The 25517-nt window shown below is 37.4% G+C and overlaps 2 protein-coding genes across 4 annotated transcripts in view; both read right to left on the reverse strand.

Annotated features, from left to right (window-relative positions):
- Positions 1-84: 84 nt before the first annotated feature.
- Positions 85-7748, reverse strand: LOC121322222 (acetylcholinesterase collagenic tail peptide-like). Of its 3 annotated transcripts, none has more exons than XM_041261861.1 (17): positions 7364-7747; positions 6637-6728; positions 6216-6314; positions 5365-5409; positions 5242-5268; positions 5084-5155; positions 4787-4849; positions 4668-4697; positions 4514-4558; positions 4390-4425; positions 3489-3569; positions 3037-3133; positions 2568-2683; positions 2014-2133; positions 1585-1690; positions 1040-1142; positions 85-499 (listed from the first exon to the last, which is right to left on the reverse strand). In XM_041261861.1, the coding sequence occupies exons 1-17, from the start codon at positions 7443-7445 to the stop codon at positions 427-429; spliced, it is 1287 nt and encodes a 428-aa protein (XP_041117795.1). In that variant the 5' UTR covers positions 7446-7747; the 3' UTR covers positions 85-426. The 3 variants fall into 3 exon arrangements, with proteins under 3 accessions (XP_041117795.1, XP_041117794.1, XP_041117796.1); XM_041261860.1 differs by having other exon boundaries at positions 6637-6746; positions 7364-7745; XM_041261862.1 differs by lacking the exon at positions 6637-6728 and having other exon boundaries at positions 7359-7748.
- A 3158-nt stretch (positions 7749-10906) lies between these two features.
- LOC121321943 (titin-like) overlaps positions 10907-25517 on the reverse strand; it is a 170646-nt gene continuing 156035 nt past the window's right edge. The window contains exons 235-250 of the mRNA XM_041261332.1: positions 25214-25501; positions 24712-25011; positions 24291-24593; positions 23878-24180; positions 23174-23758; positions 22773-23078; positions 22377-22676; positions 21702-22277; positions 21287-21592; positions 20588-21181; positions 14882-20463; positions 14616-14772; positions 13733-14271; positions 13494-13647; positions 12339-12623; positions 10907-12219 (exon numbers count right to left, since the gene is read on the reverse strand). Of these exons, the coding sequence (XP_041117266.1) occupies positions 11915-12219; positions 12339-12623; positions 13494-13647; positions 13733-14271; positions 14616-14772; positions 14882-20463; positions 20588-21181; positions 21287-21592; positions 21702-22277; positions 22377-22676; positions 22773-23078; positions 23174-23758; positions 23878-24180; positions 24291-24593; positions 24712-25011; positions 25214-25501 (10883 nt within the window). The 3' untranslated portion in view covers positions 10907-11914. The remainder of the gene's footprint in view (positions 12220-12338; positions 12624-13493; positions 13648-13732; positions 14272-14615; positions 14773-14881; positions 20464-20587; positions 21182-21286; positions 21593-21701; positions 22278-22376; positions 22677-22772; positions 23079-23173; positions 23759-23877; positions 24181-24290; positions 24594-24711; positions 25012-25213; positions 25502-25517) is intronic.

Raw genomic sequence — 25517 nt, forward strand, 5'->3', positions numbered from 1 at the left:
TTCCAAAGATTTAGCAAATTAAATTGATAGCTTTGGTTTAAGTATCATACTGAACCTTTATTTAAAAATGCACAAAAAACAAAATCTGTTTTTTTTTTAAAATGGAAGTCAGATACAGAAAATGTGCATGTAAGATGTGAGGCCTACAATGGACAGATAACCATGTTAAGAAATACAATACACTACATTTATTCATTGGTTTGCGATACACAATACACATGACAAGCTAATTTGTTTGCATGAGGCAAATTGTGACATTACATTTCTATATCTAATGAGGTGCTTATCTGCAAAATATAAAACATGCTACGTCAAAACATAAAACATGCTTCTCTAACATCCATCAATTGTGTATTTGCTTAGTATATCCATAATAATGCAATCATGGTAACAATACTTTCATATAAAATGTCTTTTGGTTTTCTGTCAGTCTCTAAAAAAACGGCAATTTGTTGAATCAATATAACAATAGCTGTCACACTTCAAGTTCCCATAGGATCTGCAAAAAAAAGCATATATTGGTTTAGCAGGACAAGAAGGCCCTATGGTTGTAAAATGCCAGCTGACACAGAAGAATGGTGATACTCTGTGTTTTCAACTAAACTGTGACTAGGTGTTTTATGTTTTACTACACTAACACATTAAGATCATATAAAAAAAATCATATGTCATTGGTATCATTAATACAAAACCACACACGAATAGTGAAATAGCTATGATGGACAAAGCTGAGGGCTGCCCTAACGGTTGAAGATTTGTTTTGCAGACAGTGGAATATTTCAACCTTCTATTTATTTAAACAATCTTTTCTATAAGCACAAAGCTGCAATAAGACTGGGGCATGTTGTGACCTCATGCAATGATGGTATTTTTTTTTTTTTGACTAGAAGAAAACCATGCATTAGCAGAAACATTTAGAATGTGAAATGACTATCTACCATTGCATATATCACGGAAACATGAATATTAGTATAAAAAAATACATCTAGTGATTCTTGGGCAATTGTGTATGGAACTTAAAATGTATACGTTTACATACCCTGGTAAATAAGATGCACATGTTTGCTGGCCAAAATCACGAAGGTCACATTGTTCTACTCCTATGTGCCTGTGCCCATCCCCACAAAAAGCCCTCTGACAGTCTGAAAAGGAATGCAAAGGTAAGCGATTTTAAACACTAAATAACATTTTGTTATTTGTTCAGGTTTATATTTACTTTCAATGTGTATAATCTTCAATAAATTCACCTTCCAGTATCCCATGATGAGAAATTAATTTATATGTTAACATATTTGTTTGGAAACTGTTCTTTTGGATCCATGCATTTGCTTTTGTGATTGGATCCCTATGGTAATTGGCATACAGGGGGTTGCTCGAAAAATGAAGTCTCTTGAATAACAAAGCATTCAATTTTAACATCCATTCAGCTGGTGCACATGCCTAAAACACACTTCAATGAAAAGGTCGTCCTTTATACACTAAATACAGTTAAATGGCAGAAAAAAAGTCCAGAAAACATAAACAGATTTTGCTGCCAACAGACCAAGACAGGAAGTTCAGCTTGTCTTATAAAATGTCACTTACTGATGCAGTTGTCAGATACTTCCTTATTCCCATCATCGCACTGTTCTCCATTTTCTGATTGAAGTATACCATCACCACAATACCTCGATGAATCTGTCTTAGCAGACTTCAACAGAAAATAAAACGATAAGTACTATGCATTTCCTTGAAAATCAGAAACATCACTTTAAAAATAAGTATAGCCTAATTCCCATCACAAGTTTCCATCTAAAATATAATAAGAAATCTTCATTTGCTATGGTGGACAGAAGAATTCAAAAAAGCTTACACAGTTCTGTTGTTTAAAACTCATAGTTCAGTGAATAAACCAGATCATGTTCCAGCATCCAATGTTGCATTGTGCTACTACACCAAATCTTTTTTCATTTTTTTTTTCAGTAACAGAAGCAGCAAGGTGAAATAAAAGCTTAAACTGTAATATTTACATACCTGCACTACTATCCATCCTGTGTTGTTATAGATATAGAGAACTCGAGTATCCCTTCTCAAAACCATCACATTTTCAGTTTTCAGCTGAGACAGCTCCTCCTCATTGTTTACAATAAAAATCTAAGAAAATGTAATTTCAGAAAAACACAAGCTGATAACTTAATTATAAAATTCACACACATCCTAAAAAAAACCCCGTATTTTTTAAGGTGTTTTTTCCATGTCAGGACATAAATCATAAATCGTTTAAGTTTTTGATTAGAAATCTATTTGTCTGAACATTTTTGTGACAAGCCAGGGGTCTGACGGTAGATGGTAGCACTTGGCACTCCTATTAAAGTCTATACTTTGTGGTTATATTGTGGATTAGCACTATGGTAAAGGACCAAAGTTAAAGGAATAATAATAATAATAATAATAATAATAATAATAATAATAATAATACATCTTTCAATGTGATGTTTATTTTGATTAGCATTATTTTTGGCCAAAGTATATTTCATACCTTCCAAAACGCTTTAATATTACAAAAGGTTTACATAAGCAATACTCACTGCTGGAATCTGAGTAAAATGTGATTGTTGTAAATTAGTTTTTAGCTGTCCACAATGACATTTCGCTGTTGGACCAAGAAAGCCTTTGTCCCCTTTTGGTCCTTTGACAATATGAACTACAAAATCGAAAATGCAAAATCGAAAAATGGAGCGAGGGGGAATAGATATATAATATATATATATATATATATATATATATATATATATATATATATATATATATATATATATATGCATGACGATACAAATAAAAAAAATTGTCACAAGTTATACTGGTAATGGCAAAATACTGAATTAAACTAAGAAGATTTACATCTGGTTTTACAGACCCCGATTAGCACCAATATTGTGCCAAGGTAACATTTGGCGAAACAACATTTCTGTTAATCAAGGTCTGTGAAACTAGACAGGAAGCATTAATTGCTCCACAAACAAAAGAGAATGCAACTGTAAAAGCCGTGCAAGTTACTTTGTCCTGGAAGGCCAGGAGGTCCTGTTATTCCTCGCACGCCTGGATCTCCCACTGTTCCAGAATTTCCTGTGGTACCAGTGTCACCTTTGATTCCCTAGATTTGTATTGATTTTGTGCAGAAAAAAAAAAAAAAAACCTTATTAATATTTATTTTTGCCTGAAATACATTTATACATTTTTTGTGTTAATTTTAACAATTTGTGGATTTAATTAGTGGCTTTGTTTTCTTTCTTTCTTTTTTTATTATATAATGGATATTGAAAATAGACTTATTGGTAGAAAATCATTTACCATTTTTTTAACCAGGTACAAATGGCAAACACACCCAGAGTATTCAGTTATGTGCATAACTGAAATGACCACTTTAGTACAGATAAGATGAAAAGACTACTGTGATTATTAAGTCCTGATATACTATGTGCACAGGTAGGGTATTTTAAGCAGCTTACTGGTAATCCTCTTTTTCCAGGTATTCCTCTTGGGCCTACTTGTCCTACTAAGCCATCTGCTCCTATGGGACCTGTATCACCCTAAAATCAATGCAAAAGGTGTAATTTTAAAACAATTGCATCAAATAACAAACACATTAAAATCTGAGAACTTAAACCCCTTGTTAAAAAAAAAATAAATAAATAAAAATACTAATAATAAGTAGTAATAGTCTGTTCTTGTTATGTCCATTGAATATGTTTGATTTCCTGTTGTGTTTATGAACTTTTTTTGGTTTTTAGAAATATCCAATACGGGGGTCAAGAAGAGCTACTTCCTTGTAGTGACCCCTGGGCAACGTCTCAGACGGCAAAAAGCTCTTCAAATCGAATTTACCATGAAATGCTTAAGCAAAGCAATGTTGGCCTTGGTTGGTACTTGGATAGGAGACCACCTGGGAATATTGAGTGCTGTAGGCTGCATGTTAAGCTCATATATATATATATATATATATATATATATATATATATATATATATATATATATATATATATATATATATATATATATATATATCCATCTAGTATTAGTTGCCATTAATGTCATGAACGTAATAAAATTCTATATCTTTCATCCAATATATTTGCTACCAATATACTTTCCCATCAAACAATTACCCAATAAATAAAACAAAAATCTGCAAAACCTCTGAGAACAACATACCACATACAATGTACTGGTAAACATCTTAAATGTATCAGTTAGTTTGTACATTCCTAGACTGAAAGTGTCTTCCACAATTGGGTCTATAAGAGTAATAGGAAAAATAATTTTAATTAAATGAAAATGAGAAATTAGAATTTTAGGAAGGTGATTTTTGGACGCATATTTAATGTACACATGTATTTAATTTTTTTTTACCTTCCAACCAACATGTCCTGGAAATCCTATGGAACCCTATAAATGAACACATGTCTTATTATGCAGCACTGTATTTCTGAATAAATGTTTAAAAACATCAATTAGTGCACAATTGTTATTTTACCTGTTCACCCTGGGGTCCTTGGTTAGCTTTTTCTCCTTTTTCACCCTTTAAAAATTGTATTATTCTGTTACAGGTACTTGTCTTAGTCATGAAATAGAGAGAACCAATAAGAAATGCAATACAATTAAATAATAAAATTAGGTTCAAAACTTACATTACTGCCCTTAAGTCCGCGTTGACCCTGCTGTATAAAACACATATGTCCAGCTGTCATTTTTGGACTACTAAATTACAAATATACTGTACATTAAAGTGGTAGCTAATCAGACACACCTTCAGTCCAGGCTGTCCTCTTGTACCTGGTAAACCCACCCATCCTCTTTCACCCTTGTCACCCTTTATAGATTTAAAAAAAAAAAACTTGTTTACTTAAATGATAATAAAGTTATATTAACACATATAGTAGTCAAATTTTATGAGGGAGTTTGTTATGGTCATTGTTGGTAATTTATTCTTCATAAAACTCTGAATTCTTAAACCACATAGCACATCATATAGATCGACTGCTAATTAAATTGATTGATTGATTGATTGAATAAATGCATTACATAAATATTAAATGGTAATGACCTTTTCTCCTTGATGTCCCAGTGGACCAGGTAGTCCTGGGAGACCAGGTAAACCCATAGGACCAGGCTGACCCTGCAGAGGAAATGATTGAACTGCCACACTAATACCAAAATGAGTAAAATCAGAGGTATGCTAAAAGAATATGAAAAGCATCCTACCGTGTTGCCTCTTATTCCTCTGTTTCCCTGGAAACCAAGCAAGAACATATTTATATTATTACATTGGTTTTATATTTCACATATTGTACCGGTAGTAAATTGTAGGTTGAAAAGTATTGATACCTTTTCACCTTTCGATAAAGGAATTCCATGAGATGTTGGATCAATCTGGAAAGATAAGTCCACCTAAAATGTAATAGTTCACTATCATATACAAATAACTACAACTAAATATTCCAGTCTGGCTCCTGTAATGTATTTAATAGAGAAAAATACACAAAAATATCATACTTTCTAAGTACTATATTTATTCTAAACTTAGAAAACTAGTAATACAGTAGAGTACAGGCCTTCCCAAATGAAGGTATACCTGACAAAGAGGGGTAGTGTCTTCCCCCAATATAAACATGAGATCAATAACTGTACAGGGCCCATTAAAGAAAGAAATATCTAGATAGGTATTATCCCTAAACAACAATGGAGACACCTGCTGATAAAAGTGGTTACTGCAGCAGAGTTCAACTCTCCTTCTACATAGTCAGATAAGCAGCATTGATGCATTTTAAAGTTTCCAGGATTAGGATGGTCACACAATACACAAAGAGCTGAATTGCCTATTCTGTGCAAAATAAACCTTATTGAAAGTTGCCGTATGGGTTATTTTCATGCTGGCCAGTTCAAAAGTGACTCAGAGAAAGCATGTCAAGCCTTGCATAATACTGACATGTGATATATAGATATATATATATATATATATATATAATATATATATATATATATATATAGAGAGAGAGAGAGAGAGAGAGAGAGAGAGAGAGAGAGAGAGAGAGAGAGAGAGAGAGAGAGAGAGAGAGAGAGAGAGACACACACACACACACACACACACACACACACACACACACACACACACACACACACACACACACAAGATATGTATGAATATAAAATCTAATTTGAAAGTGTGGTAATGTTACTGTGGGGCCAGCTGTAGCAATTGTTTTTTCACATCCAAGAAGATAAGGATATATTGGCAAGGAGAGCAGGTTCAGCAGAATCTCTTCTTCAATGGGTTTCTGTAGGAAAACACAAACAAGTACCTAAAAAAACTTACCACAAATGTTTAGGGGATATTTCCTATGCTGGCATGAACTGAAGGCTAAATTTAATAAATACCTATCCATTCAGAGAAGCTGATAGTAGCCAACACACACTGCCAAATGCTTTACAAAATAATTGAATGAATTGCTGCTAATCAGTAGCCTAAGGTGTTACAGATTTTAGAATATTACGTTAAAATATGTATTTCTTACTCCATCTAATAAAACATACTCTATATATTAAGACTATGGTAAACAACTATGTATAAAAATAGAACAAAGCTACACTAATCATTACCATCATTATCCACGCCAGTTTCACGGGAGGAAAAGGTGGTGGGGGAGGTGGAAGAGCCCACATGTTACAATAAGGCATCACATTTACATTACCTACATCAAAAGGAGATGCTGTAAACAAAATAATCCGCATTTTATTAGGATTAATGTTAACTCTTAATGCAGATAGATAAGGGTTTGACTTCAGGTTCTTCAGCTTATTATTATTATTATTATTATTATTATTATTATTATTATTATTATATTATTATTATTATTATTATTAAAATACAGAAACTAATAGCAACTCTAAAATATATGGTAGTGTATTGCATTCATTGTGGTACTGAAACAGCACTGGTACTTGAAATGATTATCTACAGCAGGCAGCCTTCCTAACCTAATTTTAGATCCAGGTCCAACTAATTAAAAAATAAATGCATTGCCAAACATTAAATAAAGAATTTGTCTAAGATTAATGTAGCTTAATGTAAGTTAGCACCCTTCAGATACATACTATAAATATTACTGTATAAAATATATACATACTAAAATGTGTTTATAAAATGTTGCAAATACTTGTCACTGTATTATAACATTTCAGGGAATAAAATACATTAACAAGAATCCTATAATGTACAATGTTCCGTTGTATTTGTTAAATCTCTATGCAAGAGAAAATTTACATCCACAAAGACACGAGCTAAATATATTCCAAATTACTCTAGATACAAAAAAACATACCATACCCGATGTCAGGGAAAAGGTTGCTGAAAGTTCTATTTGAATCAGGGTATAGCCCAGGACAGCTGTTAAAAATCCTGGCGACATATTCCTTCGGACAGATTGGTTGAATTTTCCCAGTCCAAAACACAGTGCAGGTCTGAATGGAAATAAACGATTAAGCCAGTTATTTGTTGTGCAGTATTCTATTTGTAACTTCTTTCAGCATTTCAATAATTCATGGAAAAAAAAAAAAATGTAGCACTTTTCATAACTCAGTTTCCTGGTAGGCAATGCTGTTCAACTGATCATAATGCTGAAATCTCCTGTTTATTTGTTTTAATTGATCATTTATTTCGATCTCATTTATAGACATACCTGTTGTAGCTTGTAGCTGCTTTGGCGATGCTCTTATACTGGAACTCAGAACTGCAAGCTTGCAGGGAGGGAAGTATCCACTCATCATCATATTAGCGTGTGCAACTCAAGCATTTTGTAGCAAACTACAGCATGTGCTAAAAACAGCTTTTCATGTGTTATTCTCTGTAGACAAGTTAAACTGTTACTGTTAATCCTTGGCAGATGTGCTGACCAAAAATGTTCAATGATTTTCATCTCCAACTAACATTTACCAAGGCATCAGAGTCAGATTCCATACATCACCATAAATAATAATCCTCATCACTTACAGTCTGAAAATACATTGATGTTCTATCAATTTAGACGTAGTCTCTGTACCATTACCTATGAAATGATAATTGCACTAACCACAATGGCAATTATAGCAATGACCAGCGCTAGCACTGTGATGTATGTAAAATCAAAGTAATATTCAGTTCTAAAGATGCGTGTTTGGACTGCAACGGTACAGTAGTAACGGCATACTCCAAAGGGGGAAAAGGAACAAAGCAGGCACTTGCTTTTTGAGATGAGCATAATCCCTTCTTAAGCAAGGTGAGACCCTACAATTGGCAGCTGAAATGTCAACCTATCTGTGAGGTTCAGGGGGTGGTACTAGGCCCTTGCGCCCTATCATCTTCTTCCACCAATTAAATCTATCCTATTTAAACCTTAGCCACCTCCTACTAATTGTCTTGTGTTTTTTTTTCCTCCTCTTCCATCTTCCTCCTCCTCCTCCTCTAGAATCTCAAACTGCCTTTGCATTGGTCTCCTCTGGGGGGTTAGTGATTCCACTTTCTCCAACCCTTTGTTAAGCATCGCTTCATTTACCCCATAGAGGAGGGTTCTCCCTGAGTCAGAGGGGACCCCCGGCTAAACCTCTCCTTTAACATGCATGATCCTTTGTTTACTTCTCTTTCAGGCTCTGATGCCTCTATTCATGTGAAGGCCCCAAGTGGCGGAACCCCTCTCCTGTTTGTCAGGTCTCCTCTGCGACGGAACACCCCTTTTATTATGTTGGGCTTTTGAAGTGGCGGAACACCCCACTCTGTGTGTATTAACATCTAGCTTTGTTTTCTTTCCTGTTCACGAGCCTCTTCGTATGCCAGGTAACCTCAAAGACAGTGCCCTTCTTTGTATGTCAGATCTCCTCAAAGACGGTGGCCCCCCTCCAGTTTGTTGGGTATCCTCAGCGACGGAACCCCCCTCCTGCATATGTTGGACCACTGAAGAGTCTGAACCTTTTTTATGTGTTAATATTACCAACCAGTGTTTTTCTTTCTGGTTAGTAAGCCTCTTCATTTATCGGGTCATCTCAAAGACGATGACCCCTCTTTGTTTATCGGGTCATCTCAAAGACGATGACCCCTCTTTGTTTGTCGGGTCATCTCAAAGACGATGACCCCTCTTTGTTTGTCGGGTCGTCTCAAAGACGATGACCCCTTTCCTGTTTGTCGGGTTTCCTCAACGACGGATTCCCTCTTATATGCTTAGGGCCTTTGAAGGACAGAGCCTCTCTTTATATATTATTCGTTACTAACTTTATGTCCTAAAACATCTCAGCAGGTGGCCTTGTTCCACCCCGTGAAGCCAGATAGAGAGGGCGGTGGAGGATTTCAAGAATTTATTTTGATGATGAAAAACCTTTTTGATGAGGTGTGATCTCCTTGTACGAGTTCCGATTTTAATGTCTCTAGATTTCAGTTCTGTGACATGCTACCTTTAGGGTGGTATTAGAATTTGAAGGTAAGCAGGACAGGCTGGTAAAACAGTTCACTATTGTGCTGTGAAGGCCTTATTCCCAATGTTGAGGCTAGTTCTTATTGAGGAAAGGACTGGCATGTTTAATTGAACAATTAAACTTCTAGAAATCATAAAGTAGTTCCTTATTCCATTATACCTTTTCAAACCTTAAATTATTTACCCACTACTGCTCAAAAGTCATGTGTGGCTCTTTTAATAATTTTGGAGGTTTTGGAGGTTATTCCCAGTGGGTCCTTAATTCATTTTGTTGATCTGGTCCTCTATGATAAATTAAAATAATTAAAAGATGTTACATGACCAGGGACTGTCGAATGAAAATAATTAAAGATGACATGGGTTGTACAGGTAATTGTGAGCAAGTTTTAAGACAACTAAATCAGATTTTTTGAAAAATGGCACTCATTCTTTGCTTGCCTAGAACTGTTAATTAAATAACAGTTTTCAGATATTTTTTTGTAAACTGTATTTACATCAGTTTTGACATCTGAATTACAGGAAACAAAAAAACAAAAAAAAACAAAACAAAAACTAGCAGAACTCTTGTGTGCATGTCACAGTGAATGATTATCACATCTAATTAAAAATCCTTAGTTCAGAGCTTGAAAGAATTTGAAAATCTGCCACCGCCACCATCTGTTAAGATCTCATAACCCTTTTTCAGCTCAGATTTCATAAAATAAAAATAACTGTTGTGTCAGTTATTTTAAAAAGTTTATTACCGGTCCAGTTAAATTTAACATTTTCTCTGCCACATTATTTTAACCTCCAGCCATGTCAATGAAACAATGATGCACTGCTGTATTTTATGATTCTCTCATTGCATTTCTGTTACAGAAGGTGTTCAGAAGAAATGAAACGTTTCACTAACACATAGTTGTTAGCACTTAATATAAAGACGATACAGACCTTTCTTATATATCCATCTTACTCCAGTCTTGAATACTGAATCCCCTACTAACTTAGTGGTAGATGTAAGGATAGGCGCAAAGTGATTTGTGGGTTCAACACCCCCATAATGCTGCCGTAAATCGTGTTTAGCCGTAAGGACTCTCAGCTCCTTCTCAGAAAACATTTATTTTCAGTGCACCAAGAGGACTTTGCTGCCCTTCATCTGACTTTTTTTTTTTTTTTTTTTTTTTTGTGTTCCACAAATGTCATAGAGCGTCTACTGCTCTCTGTACTCCTAACTCTGCAAGTGCGGCCGCTAAATAGATTGATGCACTCATTGAGACCCCCATTTTCATAATTGTGGATCATTATTTGTGTAGTAATTTGCATTGCTCTTAAGCTTATACAGGGCACAGTGCAAAAATAATTGCCTGGCTGCGTACTTTCCTGTGACACCTGTAAGTCACCTTGGAGAAAGGCGCCTGCCAAATGAATAAGAAGAAGAAGAAAAGGAGAAATTTTGATGTGCAGAAAACATGCTTTATTTCAATCAAAAACATAATAAATCTCAAGGAGGTTCTAAATAAATGCTATATAAATATAATGAAAACAAATCAAAGTCCAAGGCGTATCTTTAACATATTTTTCTTTAAACACAGCAGATGTTGTATAACTGTGGTTCTCTTGTTTCTTTGTTGCTCTTAAAATAGACCATGCTAAAATCTAATTGCATCACACAAACACGCACACACACACACACTCACAATACACTTCAGTGAACCTCCGAGAGGTGTCACTGCTTCTGCAAAGAAGCACTTGAACAGCTTTTAGGTTTGAGGGTATGGCCAGGTGATGTTACTTTAAAGCAAATTCAAGCAGTCCCCTGCCAGAAACAGTGCACATACATTTTACTTAGTGTACAAAGTGCAGGCCGCTTGCACTTTGCACAACAGCTCAATAATGATAATGTCTCTTAGAAATGGTAGTATGACATAGTCAGTTTGAATACAAGGCGTTTTGGTGCTGCTTAAAGGAGGGTACATGTAAACAGCACTTAAGGTCTTATATTCATGTTCAATGTATATTATATTATTGCACTTATAGAGATGTAGTGCATGACATCATTTCTTTGGATAAGGTATTCTTCAACAGGGAGCCTCTCTACCTGTTGAGGTATTCTTAGACGTCAACATTGCGTTGAGGCACAAATTTTCATTCCAGGTTTTCCAGGGTAGTCGTTTCATCCGAAACTTTCTCCTGTCAACCAGTAAGTTTCATTGGTTGCAGTTTAAAATGTCAGAAATAATGAGGTATAAACTTTCATAACCGGTACTTTCGGCTATATACATTATATACATGTCAAATTATTCAATATGGCACGTTCTATAACAAATTTAGACATTGCCTAGTTTGGCATAAATTAGTGTCAAGTTAGGTATAAAAATAGTTCATATTTACAATGTTAAGTCAATGTTAATTAAATAATCAATAAATAGGTAAGGCATAGTGTGAAAATAGACATGTTCTCATTTTTGCATTGATCGAATGCTAATATTCACAGTTGCACTGTCAGAACCAAACTCATTCGACAGTTTTAGAATGTACTGCCCAGCGTCGTTTTCCTTGACGCTTGTGATGATGAGTGTGGTAAGATCTTCCGTAGTTTCAATGTGGAATCTGCCACTCTTCTCTTCGCTTGAAAGGGTCTTGCCACTACGGGACCATTCAATATCTGGAACTGGTTCCCCAGAGAAAGCACAGGACACTGTAAGAACCTTTCCTTTCTCTATGCTGATGTCTTCTGGGAGAGCTTCAATTCTTGGTGCTGCTCCTGTTTTGAAAAAAATATGGAAAAGAAACCTCAGCGTGAATACAAAATTCTAAACAAGCTCTTGATTTTGAAAAATACCAACCGTTTATACTAGAACTACCAGGCATTTTGTTTTTCACCTTTAACACCATGTTTAATCATTCTGCTTGTAGACCCTTGAATGTGTGACAGACTTGACATTCCCATGGCACTGCTGGAACTCATTGCAACAACGGACTCTTTCATGGAGGACATGCTACTTGCAGACATGCTTGCAAATTTAACTTCACTCATGCTGGAGCTGCTGAAGGAGGACTCTTGCATAGAGGAAGCCATGTGGACTGACTTGGAAGAGAAATGTTCTTGCATGCTTGCAGCAGCACTTTTCTCCAAAAGTAATTTTTTGACAGGTTCTTCGACCAGGGCTGTGAGAACATAGCAAACAAAGGAACATGACAATAATATTACAGTAGATGGTGAAGCATTCTGACAGTATAGAACACCAAGCATTAAACACACAACTATTTCATATAACAGTTTATCCAATAATCATCAATATTGAAATTATATATATATATATATATATATATATATATTATATATATATATATATATATATATATATATATATATATATATATATATATATATATATATATATAATATAATATTAGCATTTTGTGACTAAATTCAAGTAGTTATTTGTCATGTCATAAATACTGTATGTTTTTAAGTAGCAGGCTTGTGTAAAATATCAAAGCATTTAATGCCACATGTATTAACATTTAGCACTGAGCTACAGGATAACAGATGATATTTTAGCCCCAGGCTTGCCTATTCCTGCCTTATATATAGCAGTGTTTTACTTGTGTATCCTTGAAGCACTGAGAACAGGAATGTCAAGCCAATTCCAAAATTAGTAAGTGGGCATAAAAAGGCACTTTAGTATTCACACATGTATATTCCAAGTCTATTGTGTAAATTATCCTATTTTATAATTAAATGTGAGAGTAAATAGCTAATTTGCATATCTGAGTCTTTGGCTCAAATTGATAAAATAAAAAATAAATAAATTACAATTTCTACAGCCAAATAAACAATCCTTTACATTATACTGCCCATATATTAGTAAAATGACGGTAATGTTAATGCTCTTGGCCGTAAGTGCTTTGATCTGTTTTATACTGAGGTGAGCAAAAGTTTATTTTAAAAGAACACTTGAAACATGGATAACATTGCAGTAAACACAATTAAATATCAAATGCAGTGTGACACAATAAAAGAGAGTAACTTACCAAGTACATTTAAGGACGCTGTGGCAGAGCACTGTCCATACATATTTTTGGCTTTGACCGTGTACTTTCCACTGTCCGCAACGGCTGCATTATGAATTTCCAATGTAAACACATTTTTAGAACGGCTCAATTTCATATTGGAGGACATAGATATCTAAAATGAAAATAAACATGTTTGTGTTAGCTTAAAATTATGCATTTACATTTAAAATCTGCCAAACCAGTGCAGGAATACTTACTGTCATGTTGTCTTTAAGCCACTCTACTTCAGGAGAAGGCTCTCCAGTAACTTCACATGTAATGATCACATTTTGTCCCATGTTGACATTCTGGGACTTTGGTTGCACAATAAAAGAAGGTGCACCTGAACGTTTCTGAGTGACTGTTATATCAAAATGACACTTGACAAGACCATGTTCTGTTTTAGCCTCACAAGTAAGACTTCCTCCTTCTTTCTGGCTAACCTTCTTGATAGTTAAAGTCTGATCACTCCCAGACACACCGTATCTGTATTGCTCTGAGTTCGCTAACTCAACTCCGTTTAGGACCCATTTTATACTGGATGCTCCTGAAATGTTGGCTTTTAGTGTGACCTTTTGACCCTCGGACACGGTCATCTGGGTGCGAGACACCTTTGTTTCTGTGTAAGCTGTTTTGACTTCTTCGTAAACAATTTCCTTTTTAACAATCTGTTCTGTAAGTTCCCTTTTTTCATGAGAAGCTGCCGCAGACTGGGTTTTGGTGGCAACTCTGAGTGATTCAGTAGTTGCTTCTGAAGCTGAAAAACAGAAAATAACAATGTATTACCACTTTTGCTTCAATTTAAATAATTATAATAATAATAATAATAATAATAATAATAATAATAATAATAATAATAATAATAATAATAATAATAATAATTTGAACAATACTGATGACAATGTTTATGATACTTGATACTGATGATGATGTTGCCGATAATGTTGATGATTGTTGTTTGTTGTTGTCAATTATTAATAATATGATATTATTATTATATATTATTATTATTATATTAGTATTATTATAATCATAATAATAATAACATAGGCCTATATAACAGATAACAAAAATAACAAATCAATATAACATGCCACATACCTTGTATTGTCACTTTACAACTTGTGGATACAGATCCTACAGAATTGGTGGCAGTGCACTTGTACACGCCACTGTCAGATACCTCTGATTTAGAGATTTTCAGGTGTACTGATCCCTGCTCTTCAAAAAGTTCATATTTCGCACTTTGAGAAAGAGTCTAAAAAAGGCACATGCAAAAATGTTTTAAAAATAAACCTTTCCGACAATCATAACAAATATTTCTTATGAACACAATTAGATTAATAAAATAGTCCTTAAAATCTCACCTTTCCATCCTTGAACCACAGAATAGTTGGTTTAGGTTCCCCTGTAACTCTCACTGTCAGCTTCACAGTTGCATCCGCAGATACTGTCACGTCACTGAGACCAGTTGTGAAAACTGGTTTTGATTTAGTTGTCAGAACTTCTGTTTTCTTAGTTGTTGCTTTTGTCTCAATAAATGATGTCACTTTAGAGTAAATACTTTTGAAAACTTGACCCACAAATGAGAAAGATGTTCTGGTGACACCTGCTTCTCCAATAATTTCACAAGTATATTCTCCCTGATCAGCCCCAGTAATACCACGGATGCTGAGGTTGTAAGTGCCATCAGCAGAATAATTGAACTGGTGGTGATTGCTCTCCATTAGTTTCTTGCCGTCCTTGTACCATACTACTTCTTTTACATTCAAGACAGAGCTTTCAGCTACACATGTCATCTTTACTTTATCCTCAGATGCTTCAGCCTTCAGTTGCTGGACAATTTTGGGAGGAGTTGTTGCTGGCAATTCAACTCTCTCTGCAGAAGGTGTCCTGACTGTTGGTGGAGATTTAACTCTTCGAGGACTAGTAACTGGCTCAGGTGATTTCACTCTTTTGGGAGACTTGATTGCTTCTGGAGATTTTACACGGGGCTCTGGAGATTTTACACGGGGCTCTGGAGACTTAACTGTGGGTGGTGATGTGATCACTTTCTCTTTAGCTAAAGCTCTGCGAATGACTAGAACAAACTGGGCTTCTTGTTTTCCTTCTGAGTTTTCCACCACCACGGTGTAATTGCCTTCATCAGATGATTCAACAGACAAAATTTCAAAGGTAGACTTGTACTGTGTTGTTGTCACCTGGTGGCGACTGGAGGATACGATAGTTTTTTTAGCATGCATCCAAGTCACACTGGGGGCTGGCTCGCCATCAATGTCACAAGCAAATCTGGCAGAATCTCCTTCTGAGACTGTAATAGACTGGGGTAGAGTAAGGATTCTGGGTGGAAGGGTTGTCTTTGCTTTTTCCCGGACAGTTTTTTCTTCTACCATTTTGACTTCTGAAGTTTTAACTTTCTTTTCATCAGAAGCATACATAACAGATTCTTTTGCTTCAGTCACTTTTGTTTTGGTCTCTTTCACTTCTGTGGTTGTCTCAGAAGATGAAGTTCTCTTCATTGAGGATACATGGTAAAGATCTGTCTTTGTCATATCCGGAACACGTGGTTCAGGAGGTTCCTCATCCTTGCGACGAGATAAATAAGTGGAATATTCCCCCTCTGAGACATCTAATGTTGCATAATCGGAAGCTTCTCCCTTGTAATTTGAGCACACAACACGATATGTTCCACTGTCTTCTTTCTGGCAGTTTAGAACCTCTAGAGTCAAAACCCCACTAGTGTTGGTGAAGCGTATCTTGTTGCTTTCTTCAATCTCCTGGCCATTATGGTACCATTTGACTTCAGCTGTTGGTTTGGCCTGAGCATTTAATGTAAATCTGGTGTTCTGGCCACATGGCACACGGTGAGAACGCATTCTCAGAGTAATGCGAGGGGCGTGGTCGAGGCTAAAAGGCTGTTGACTCACAACTTCGTATTTCCTTTCACTTTTCAAAGCTGCTTTTCTTGACTCATATCTGGAGAAGATGTCAAATCTTGCAGTTCTCTCAAACCTGGAGACAGATCTTTCACTAGATACAGGACTGGGAGAACGTGGACGTGTTCTTTCAGGAGTGGGTGATCTTCTTTCTGGTGTTTCTACAGGAGATACAGGAGCTGGACGTGAACGGGGCCTTATCAATTCAGATACAGGGCGCATCAACTCAATGTATGTGGGTGACAGTGACCGCCTTCTCCTTAGTAAACGTGAAACAGATGTGGACTCTGTGCTCACCTTTTCAGTCACTGCTAAGCCTTCTGCTTCAACTTCCACAACATCCCTTCTCTCCCTTCTAGAAAGCTTTGTTTTTTCTTCATGTTCCATGCGTTTCATTTCACTTTTGTACATGGCAAGTCTTTGAGTTGTAGCAACAGGACGAAGTAGTTCTTCATCTTCCTTGTCTTCAAATACTTTCTGCTTTTGTCTTGGAGGTCTGTATGTAGCCGTATCATATCGCTGACGGAGATCAGAATAGCTTGGGCCAGCTTCATGCCTGGATGGTATGCGATATGTTGTGTATTTGTGGACCCCTTCTTCTTCCTCATCTGTATCCAAGGTCACAGGTGCCCTTGCTGATGGATGGCGGAGAGTAGACAACTCAAAGCGTACAGGGCTGCGGCTTGGTGGTGATGCAGAAAACCCTAGTTCCAGTTCCTCCTCCAAACGCAATCTTTCTTCTTCAGTTCTTTTCATTGACAAGTAGTCATCAACTGGAAGCAGGAGCTCTTCATCTGAAAGATCTCCAAGAGACCTTCTTCTTGGTCTATAATAAGCTTCATACTCAGGAGATGGTGTGCGGTGACGAGATGGTCTTACAGTTTCTAGGTCATCTTTTGATTCCATAGGGATGCGCCACTTAGGCCTGTATTGGTCAGTGAATCGTGGCAGAGGCATAACATAGAACTGCTCCCATCTAGAAAGCCTGATACGTTTTGGTCGTTTCTGAACAATCTTTTCTAATGGTTCTGGCATTTCATATTGGTCACGTAGTTTCTTGTACCATCTCATTTCTGACAAGGGTATAAAGTGTTTAATCTCTTTATCTTCCTCAAGAGCTGATGGTGCATGCACACGAGGCTCCGGAATATCATATGGCATACGCATCCTCTTTTCTTCTACTTTCTTTTTCTTTTCTTTTGAGACTTCAAATTCACCCTGTACATTCTTGGTGCTTACAGCTGGCTTATACAGAATTGCTGCTTCTCTCAAAGCCTGTTGTGCTACAGGTGTTAGTGGCACAGCCTCATCGCCAGCAAGGATTTCAGCCAATCTTAATGTCTTGTCAATTTGTTTCTGAACATGTACTTCTCTTTCTTCTTTGCTTTTGTATTCTCGTTTGGTATAGGTCACACGTTCCACCTTGAGTGTTGACTGGCAGCTTGCAGATCCTGCTGAATTGGTAGCAATGACTCTGTAAGTACCAGAATCTTCAGGCAGAGAATCTCGAATGTGTAAGACATAGTAATCTAGACCTTCATGAATAACTTCAATTTGAGGACCAAATGCCAAGGGATTGCCATCCTTCTCCCATTTTAAGGAAGGAGCAGGTGTTCCAGACACTCTTAATTCAAAGCGAACACTCTGGCCTTCTTTGCATTCTAAATTTGCTAGCAAACGTTTAAACATTGGTCTCATTGTGTTATCACCTGTGACAGGGTGAGGTGTTACAGTCAGTCTAGCCTTACAGCTGTCTTCCCCAAATCTGTTACGAGCCACAACAGTGTAATCTGTATCATCCTCTGGTTGTACATTGTGAATGATAAGCTGATAAAGACCCTTATCAGTTGTAAAGGTATATTTCTTATCATCTTCACCAGGCTTGATCTTCTGACCAGACTTCAGCCAAGTTACATGAGGCTCTGGGTGTACTGTTATTGTTACTCCAAATCGTACATCATCACCAACATATGCAGAGGTGTTGTATAATGGCAGAGTAAACTCTGGTGGTCTCTCTAGCAGTCTAGAAGTATCCACCCTGCGTTTCACTTTCCTCACAGTGCGTCCCTTGAAGTATTCATGGTATTCTCTCACACCCTCAACAAACAGCTCTGCATATGAGTTAGCTTCTCCGTAGTCATTAAAAACTTTGCATCTGTAGGTGCCATCATCTGATCTGTGTATGTCTTTAACATACATGATGGCGACTCCATCCTGGTAGCTTATCTCGTACTTGTCACTGCTTTCCAGCTGTCTTACACCATAGTACCATGTTACTTCAGTTGACTCATCATAGTTCTCAATCCTGCACACATATTTGGCATGTCCTCCTTCTTCAGAAGTTGCATGCATAATCTGGCTAGTAATTGGGCCAATTTCAATGGGTGCAACCTTTACTTTAGCTACTGTTACACCTCTCTGACTTCTGATTGCACCACCAGAAGCGATGCGGGCTGCAGAGACAACAACATTCCATTCCTTTTTAACTAAGCTCTGATAGTACCTTCTATGTCTCAGAGTCTTGATGGATTTGGTACTAATCTTCTCTGTCTTTTGTTTTAGCCATGGATGTTCAAGGGCCTCAGCAGCTGTCATACGATACTTCCGCTCTTTAACAAACAAGCGGTCAACAAAGTCCAGTGCTTCAAGACTCACATCCTTAAAGGCTTCATCATCGAAACTGTACTCAGCATTATTGATGTTTTCAACCATCTGTTGGTTAGTTTCTGCGGCAAATGGATTAAGGCCACTCAGAAGCACATAAACCAGAGAACCTACTGACCACATATCAGTGACTGTGCTGACCATATCATGTAGATGGATCTCAGGTGCACAATATTCAGGAGCAGTGAACTGAATTCTCAGGTTTTCTCCAGGTTTCAAATATTTAGCCTGGCCAACATCAATTATCTTTACTAACTGGCTCTTTCTTGTGGTATAAACAATATTTTCAGGCCTAATGTCAAAGTGACCATAACTTTTGCTATGCAAGTACTCAAGTGCTTCACAGACTTGCCGGGTGTAACTTACAATTTCTTTTTCACTGAGCTCAAAGTTTAGAGTACTAAGGCGTTCAAATATGTCTACTCCTGAAATGAACTCAAAGATCATAACTAATTCTTCAAGACTGTCAAAAGACTCGTGCAGATACAAGAAATTCTTGTGGCGAACAATATTAAGTGTGGCAATTTCCTTCTTAATCAATTCCTGATCAGCACCCTTTACTTTGACAAATTTAGCCATGTGGGTCTTCTTTGAACTGATTTCAACACAACGATGAACAATGCCAAACTGTCCACGTCCCAGTTCCTCAGCAATCATGTAGTTTTTATGCAGTTCTTTTGTGGATGAGTGATGTGCTTTGCCTGAAGAGATTTCTCTGGTTTCATCAACTTCTTCATCATAGTTAAGCATTCTTGTTTTATCTTCCTTTGTGACAACAGGTTCAGTTGCCTCAGATGGCTGGCTCTGACCAAACTTGTTTTCAGCAATTACACGGAACTGGTAGCTTGTCTTGCCAAAAAGATTGACGACAGTGTAGCGAGTTTCACGTGCCTGTGCAACACGGAGCCATCTCTCTGCAGTAGTGGCACACTTCTCAATAATGTAGTTGGTGACTTTGCTTCCACCATCATTAGCTGGGGCACACCACGTCAGGCAGACTGAATCTCTTGATATATCGCTAGCCTTAACGCCTTTTGGTGGATCAGGTACATCAGCAACATCCAATTCAACTGTCTGCTGATCAATGCCAAACCTGTTCTTGGCACATACGATGTAGAAACCAGCATCTTTCCTATCTACTCCATTAGGGAATACCAGGGATGTAAATGATCTTGTCACAATAACTTGGTAGTATCCATTATTGTCAATAAGATCTTGTCCCTTCTGCCATGTAATTACAGGGTCAGGTCTTCCAGTGAAAGGAATCTTAATGCTAACCACTTCACCACGGAGGGCGTGGACAGCTCCCATGCCTTCCAGATGTTTAGGCAAGTGAATCTTTGCAGGAACTAAAAAAAAAATGAATGCAAAGAAAAACATATTATACAGTAGATTATATTAAAAAGAATAAGCATAATGAACAGACTTCTTTTTAAAAGAATATATACAAGCCAGAAAAAGCAGTCTACTAACCTTCAACATCCAAGGAGACAGTGGATGAAATGGATCCTCCTTGGTTAGTGGCTCTGACCTGGTACACCGTAGAGTCTTCTGCAGTAACTGCAGTAATAACAAGTTGGTAATAACCTCCCTTGAACTCTTGGATTTTAATCTTTGTACCATCAGGCAAAATCTCTTTGCCCTGCTTGAACCATTTGACAACAGGTTTAGGAAATCCAGTGATCTTGCAAACGAAAGTGGCATTGCTCTTGTATTTCACATTAAGGTTTCTCAGCTCATCTTTGAACTGTGGTGCACGGATTACTACATCTGATTTGGGAATTATAGGTTCAGATACTTCACTCCAATCACTCTCACCACCAAGGTTTTCACATTTTACACGGAATTCATATTCTAATCCTTCAATAAGGCCTTTGACGGTGTATACGCTTTCGTGGATTTCTTCGGTTGTCACAGCAATCCATTTGTTCTGTTTCTTTTCACGTTTCTCAAGATAGTAGTTTCTGATTTTGGCACCACCATCACTGACAGGGGGCTTCCATGACACAACACATGAGTCTTTTGTTATACCAGTTATTATAGGTTGGGCTGGGATTCCAGGTTTTTCTATAAAATAAGATTATAACAACAAATTATAGTTGACAATTTTTAATCTGTGTATATATAAATATACATGTTTTTTTTTTTTTCTTTTCTTGGATAAATACTTACCAAACGGACTCTTAATGACGACAATAGAAGGAATTTCCAATATTTCACTGATACCATACTGGTTCTGAGCAGAAACACGGAAGTAATATCCAGCATTTTCTGAAAGGTTGACAATTCTACAAGATGTGCCAGAGATAGAAGATGAGACCAGACGCCACTCTTCACCTTCCTTTGCTTCACATTTCTCCACAATGTAGTTGGTAATTGCTGCTCCACCATCATCTGCTGGTGGTTTCCAGCTGATTACTACAGAGTTCTTCAGTAGTGCATCAACAACAATTGGTCCTTCTGGAATAGCTGGTTTATCTGAAAAAAAAACCCAAAGAAGAGTACATGTAATGTCTATACATACAATTTCCAGAGGAGTATCTGCAAATCTTTCTGTTTTTTAATCTGTGTATTCAAAAATAATTACCTTGTATTTCAACACGAAGCACAGTGTCAACTGATCCAAAGATGTTGCTGAGCTGCACTTTGTATCTTCCAGCATGGCTCTTACGCTGTACATTTCTGATGACAAGGTGAGTATAGTTCTCAGTATTTTCAATAGTAACATTTTCAGACTCTTTTAGAGGTTTCTTGCCATGGAACCATAAGATAGATGGTACTGGGCGTCCGATATACACAACATGGAGGCGAAGGCTTGTTCCAATACCAACACAATACGTCTCCTTCAGAGGGAATCCAGAATGGAATTGTGGAGGGGCCTGTAGGAACAGTTTCCCACTGGTTTCAGTTTCACCGGCATCATTGATAGCTCTGCAAGTGTACAAGCCTTCATCTTCCTGTTCTTCTGTTGACACAGTCAGTGAATGATTGCGTCCATCAGAACTCATCTTGTATTTGCGACTCTGTATCAGTTCTTTGCCATATCTGAACCACTTAATTTCAGGAAGAGGTCTGCCGATAATCTGGCATGTAAGTTGGGCTGGGTCTCCCAGTTTAGTTGTGACCTCTTGCATTTCTTGTCTGATACTGGGAGCTTCTCCAACTGCAAAAATAACAAGATAAATATTGTATTAAAAGAGAAAGATCAGAATTTAAACTGTCCAATATTAATAAATAAAATGAATGTAAAAATGACACCTACTGGATAATTTAGTCTTAATAGCCATATCGGTTCTGCGTGGCCTGCTGATACCGGTCTCATTCTCAGCAAGAATTCTGAATTCATATTCTGTAGCCTCTTGGAGACCACCCATGGTAAACTGTCGGTCTTTCTGCCTTTCCTTGTTGCATTTCTTCCAAGCACTGTCTCCTGACTGACGATATTCAATCCAGTATCCAAGTATCTCCTTGCCACCATCACACTCTGGACGCACCCAATGTATTGTGATGCTGTCCTTCGTAACGGAAATTATGTCAATTTCTCCTGGTTGACTTGGTTTATCTAAAATAAATAGAGAAGATAATTAACTTTTGGTTGCAAAATGTTGCAAAATAGCTTGCATTTACAAAAAAAAACCCCAAAAAAACAATTACTTACCAAATGGATCCTTGCATACAGTTGGATCAGATGATGGACCTGGCTCACTCAGACCAATATCATTTTGGGCAATGACACGGAACTGGTATTCTGCATCAGGTACAAGTCCTGTCACAGTATACATGGTGGTAGTGATGTGAGTCTTGTTGTGCCTGACCCATTTATCCAAAGACATTTCTTTACGGTCAATGTAATAGCCAGTGACACGGGAACCACCATCATCCTTAGGCCTAGACCATGACAGACTGACAGAGCTCTTAGTCACATCCAAGATTTCTGGTGGGTTGCTTGGAGGCTCCGGTGGACCTGTTATAAACAAGAAGCAAGAAAAATGTCATTAACCACTTTAAACACTAAAGTATGATTAAAACCGTCTAATTTACCATACAGTAAATACTTACAGAGCGGTGTTTTTGGTATGACTGATTCTTCTGACTTCAAGGATGTGCTTATGCCAAATTGGTTTTCAGCAGTGACCTTGAAGTGATATTCCACATTCTCCTTCAGGCCCTTGACAACAAGAGAAGTCTCCTTCACTCTTGAGTCAACAGTGCACCATGCTGCCTTGGGAACTTCACGTCTCTGTATAATGTATCCAAGAATATCAGAACCACCATCATCAGCAGGAGCTCTCCAGCTTACTCTTACAGAACGAGCCTGAATGTCATCAAATTCAAGTGGACCTTCAGGTGGATCAGGGCGTCCAATTACTTTAACTTTGATGTATACTGCCTTCTTGCCACATTTGTTCTCCAGAACAAGGTCATAGGTACCAGAATCTTCTCTGACAGCATCCTTGATAACAAGTTCAGTACATGTTTCGGAAGTTGCAATCATAGCTCTATTGGTGGCATCACGGCCTTCCTTGGTCCACTTACAAACTGGATAAGGCTTGCCCTTAATAGGCACAGACAGCCTGATGACTCCACCCTGTCTGACAACAAGGCCTTCTTGGTATTTGGGATCCAGGTCAAAATCAGGATATTCTGAAAGGCATAAATACAGTTTCAATAAATCATATAATGGTTTTGCTGAATAAATAATAATAAAACAGATTAAACGTAAATAAATAACAGATTTATATTTCAATGTTACGATCCCTCACCAAGCATTTCTGTAACTTTCACTGTTCCTGGCACATCAGCAGGTTCACCTGGTCCGCCAGCATTGCATGCAATTATACGGAACCGGTATTCAGCTCCCTGTGGCAAATGAGTCAGAGTGTATTCACAGATCTTGGTTGGAGTTGTGTTGCATTTTGTCCAGTCATACTGATCAACCTTTTGCATTTCAATCAGGTATCCAGAGACCTTTGAGCCTCCTTCCTCATCTGGCGGGCTCCAGGCCAAAGAGACTGATGTTCTCGTTGTATCAGTCACTCTTGGGTTCTGTGGTTTGCCAGGTGGCTCTGTGTTCATAAAAAAAAAGACATTTAGATTTTTTCAACAACACTGAATGTAAAGCAATAAATCAGTTCAGTATCTACGTATATTTTAATGTTTAAGAAAAAAATCATACCAATTGGATCCATTGCAACTGCAGGATTAGATGATCGGCTGGGTTTACCAGTGCCTCTTGCATTGATGGCTGTCACTCTGTGTTCATATTCCAGGCCTTCAATAAGACCAGTAGATCTGTACCTTGTCATTGTCACAGCAACTTTGTTAGCACGCACCCATCTTTCGGCCCTGACTTCTTTACGTTCAATGATGTATCCAGTAACCGAGGAGCCACCATCTTCCTCAGGTGGGTACCAGCTAACTGTCATGCCATCACGAGAAATATCAAATACCTCTGGTTTTCCTGGTGGGCCAGGTATACCTATTGGAAGACAGGATAATATTAAATTAAGATAGGGAAATTATGTAGGAACTGAAGTTTAACTCAATAAACCTTAACAAACCAAAGAACGTATGCATTAAAGATGGAAATAACTTACTAATAATGCTCTTGCATTCCACAATCTCAGACTGCAAGAAAGATCCGATTCCAAAGCGATTAGCAGCAGCAACACGGAAGCAGTATTCAGTGCCCTCTTTTAGCCTGGTGTACTTGAATGTGGTTCTGGTCACAGATTCGGACACAGGCAGCCATCCTGGACGATGGGCATCCCGCTGTTCAACAACATATCCACTGATTGTTGCGCCACCATCCTTCTCAGGTGGGTCCCAACTGATTGTCACAGATGTTGCATCTAATTCATCAATCCTGATAGGTCCAGTAGGTTCTCCAGGTTTGTCTATATGGTTAAGAAAACAAGACCTCATAAGTATTTTACATATGTACATTATTTCACTTTGTAAAATAAAGTTTACCTAGTCCCACAATTTTAAGACAAGTACCTTATAACTTATGAGGATATATGGTTCTCCTTTGTTATTCCTTATAGTCTATGCAGTAATACAGTAATAACATAACATTATGTGGTTAGAAATTCTTACCAAGAATGATAACTTTGATGGTCTCCATGGTACTTCCTGTGACATTTTTCACTTCAAGCATGTAGTCACCAGTGTCATCAATAGTGGTCTCACGCACAGTCAACTTAGTTAATTTAGCAGTAGTCTCAATCTTGACACGGTCAATTTCTTTAATCCTAGAACCAGCAAAGTACCAAATAACGGCCGGAGGTGGGCGACCAGAAATTGGGATGCTAAGTTCAATAGGTCTGCCAGCTGGAACATTAACAGTCTTCTGAGGAATACCAGCCAGATCAATTTTGGGCATCACTATAAATAAATAAAA

Source organism: Polyodon spathula, chromosome 10, assembly GCF_017654505.1.
Source record: "Polyodon spathula isolate WHYD16114869_AA chromosome 10, ASM1765450v1, whole genome shotgun sequence".
In the NCBI taxonomy this organism is placed as follows: Eukaryota; Metazoa; Chordata; class Actinopteri; order Acipenseriformes; family Polyodontidae; genus Polyodon; species Polyodon spathula.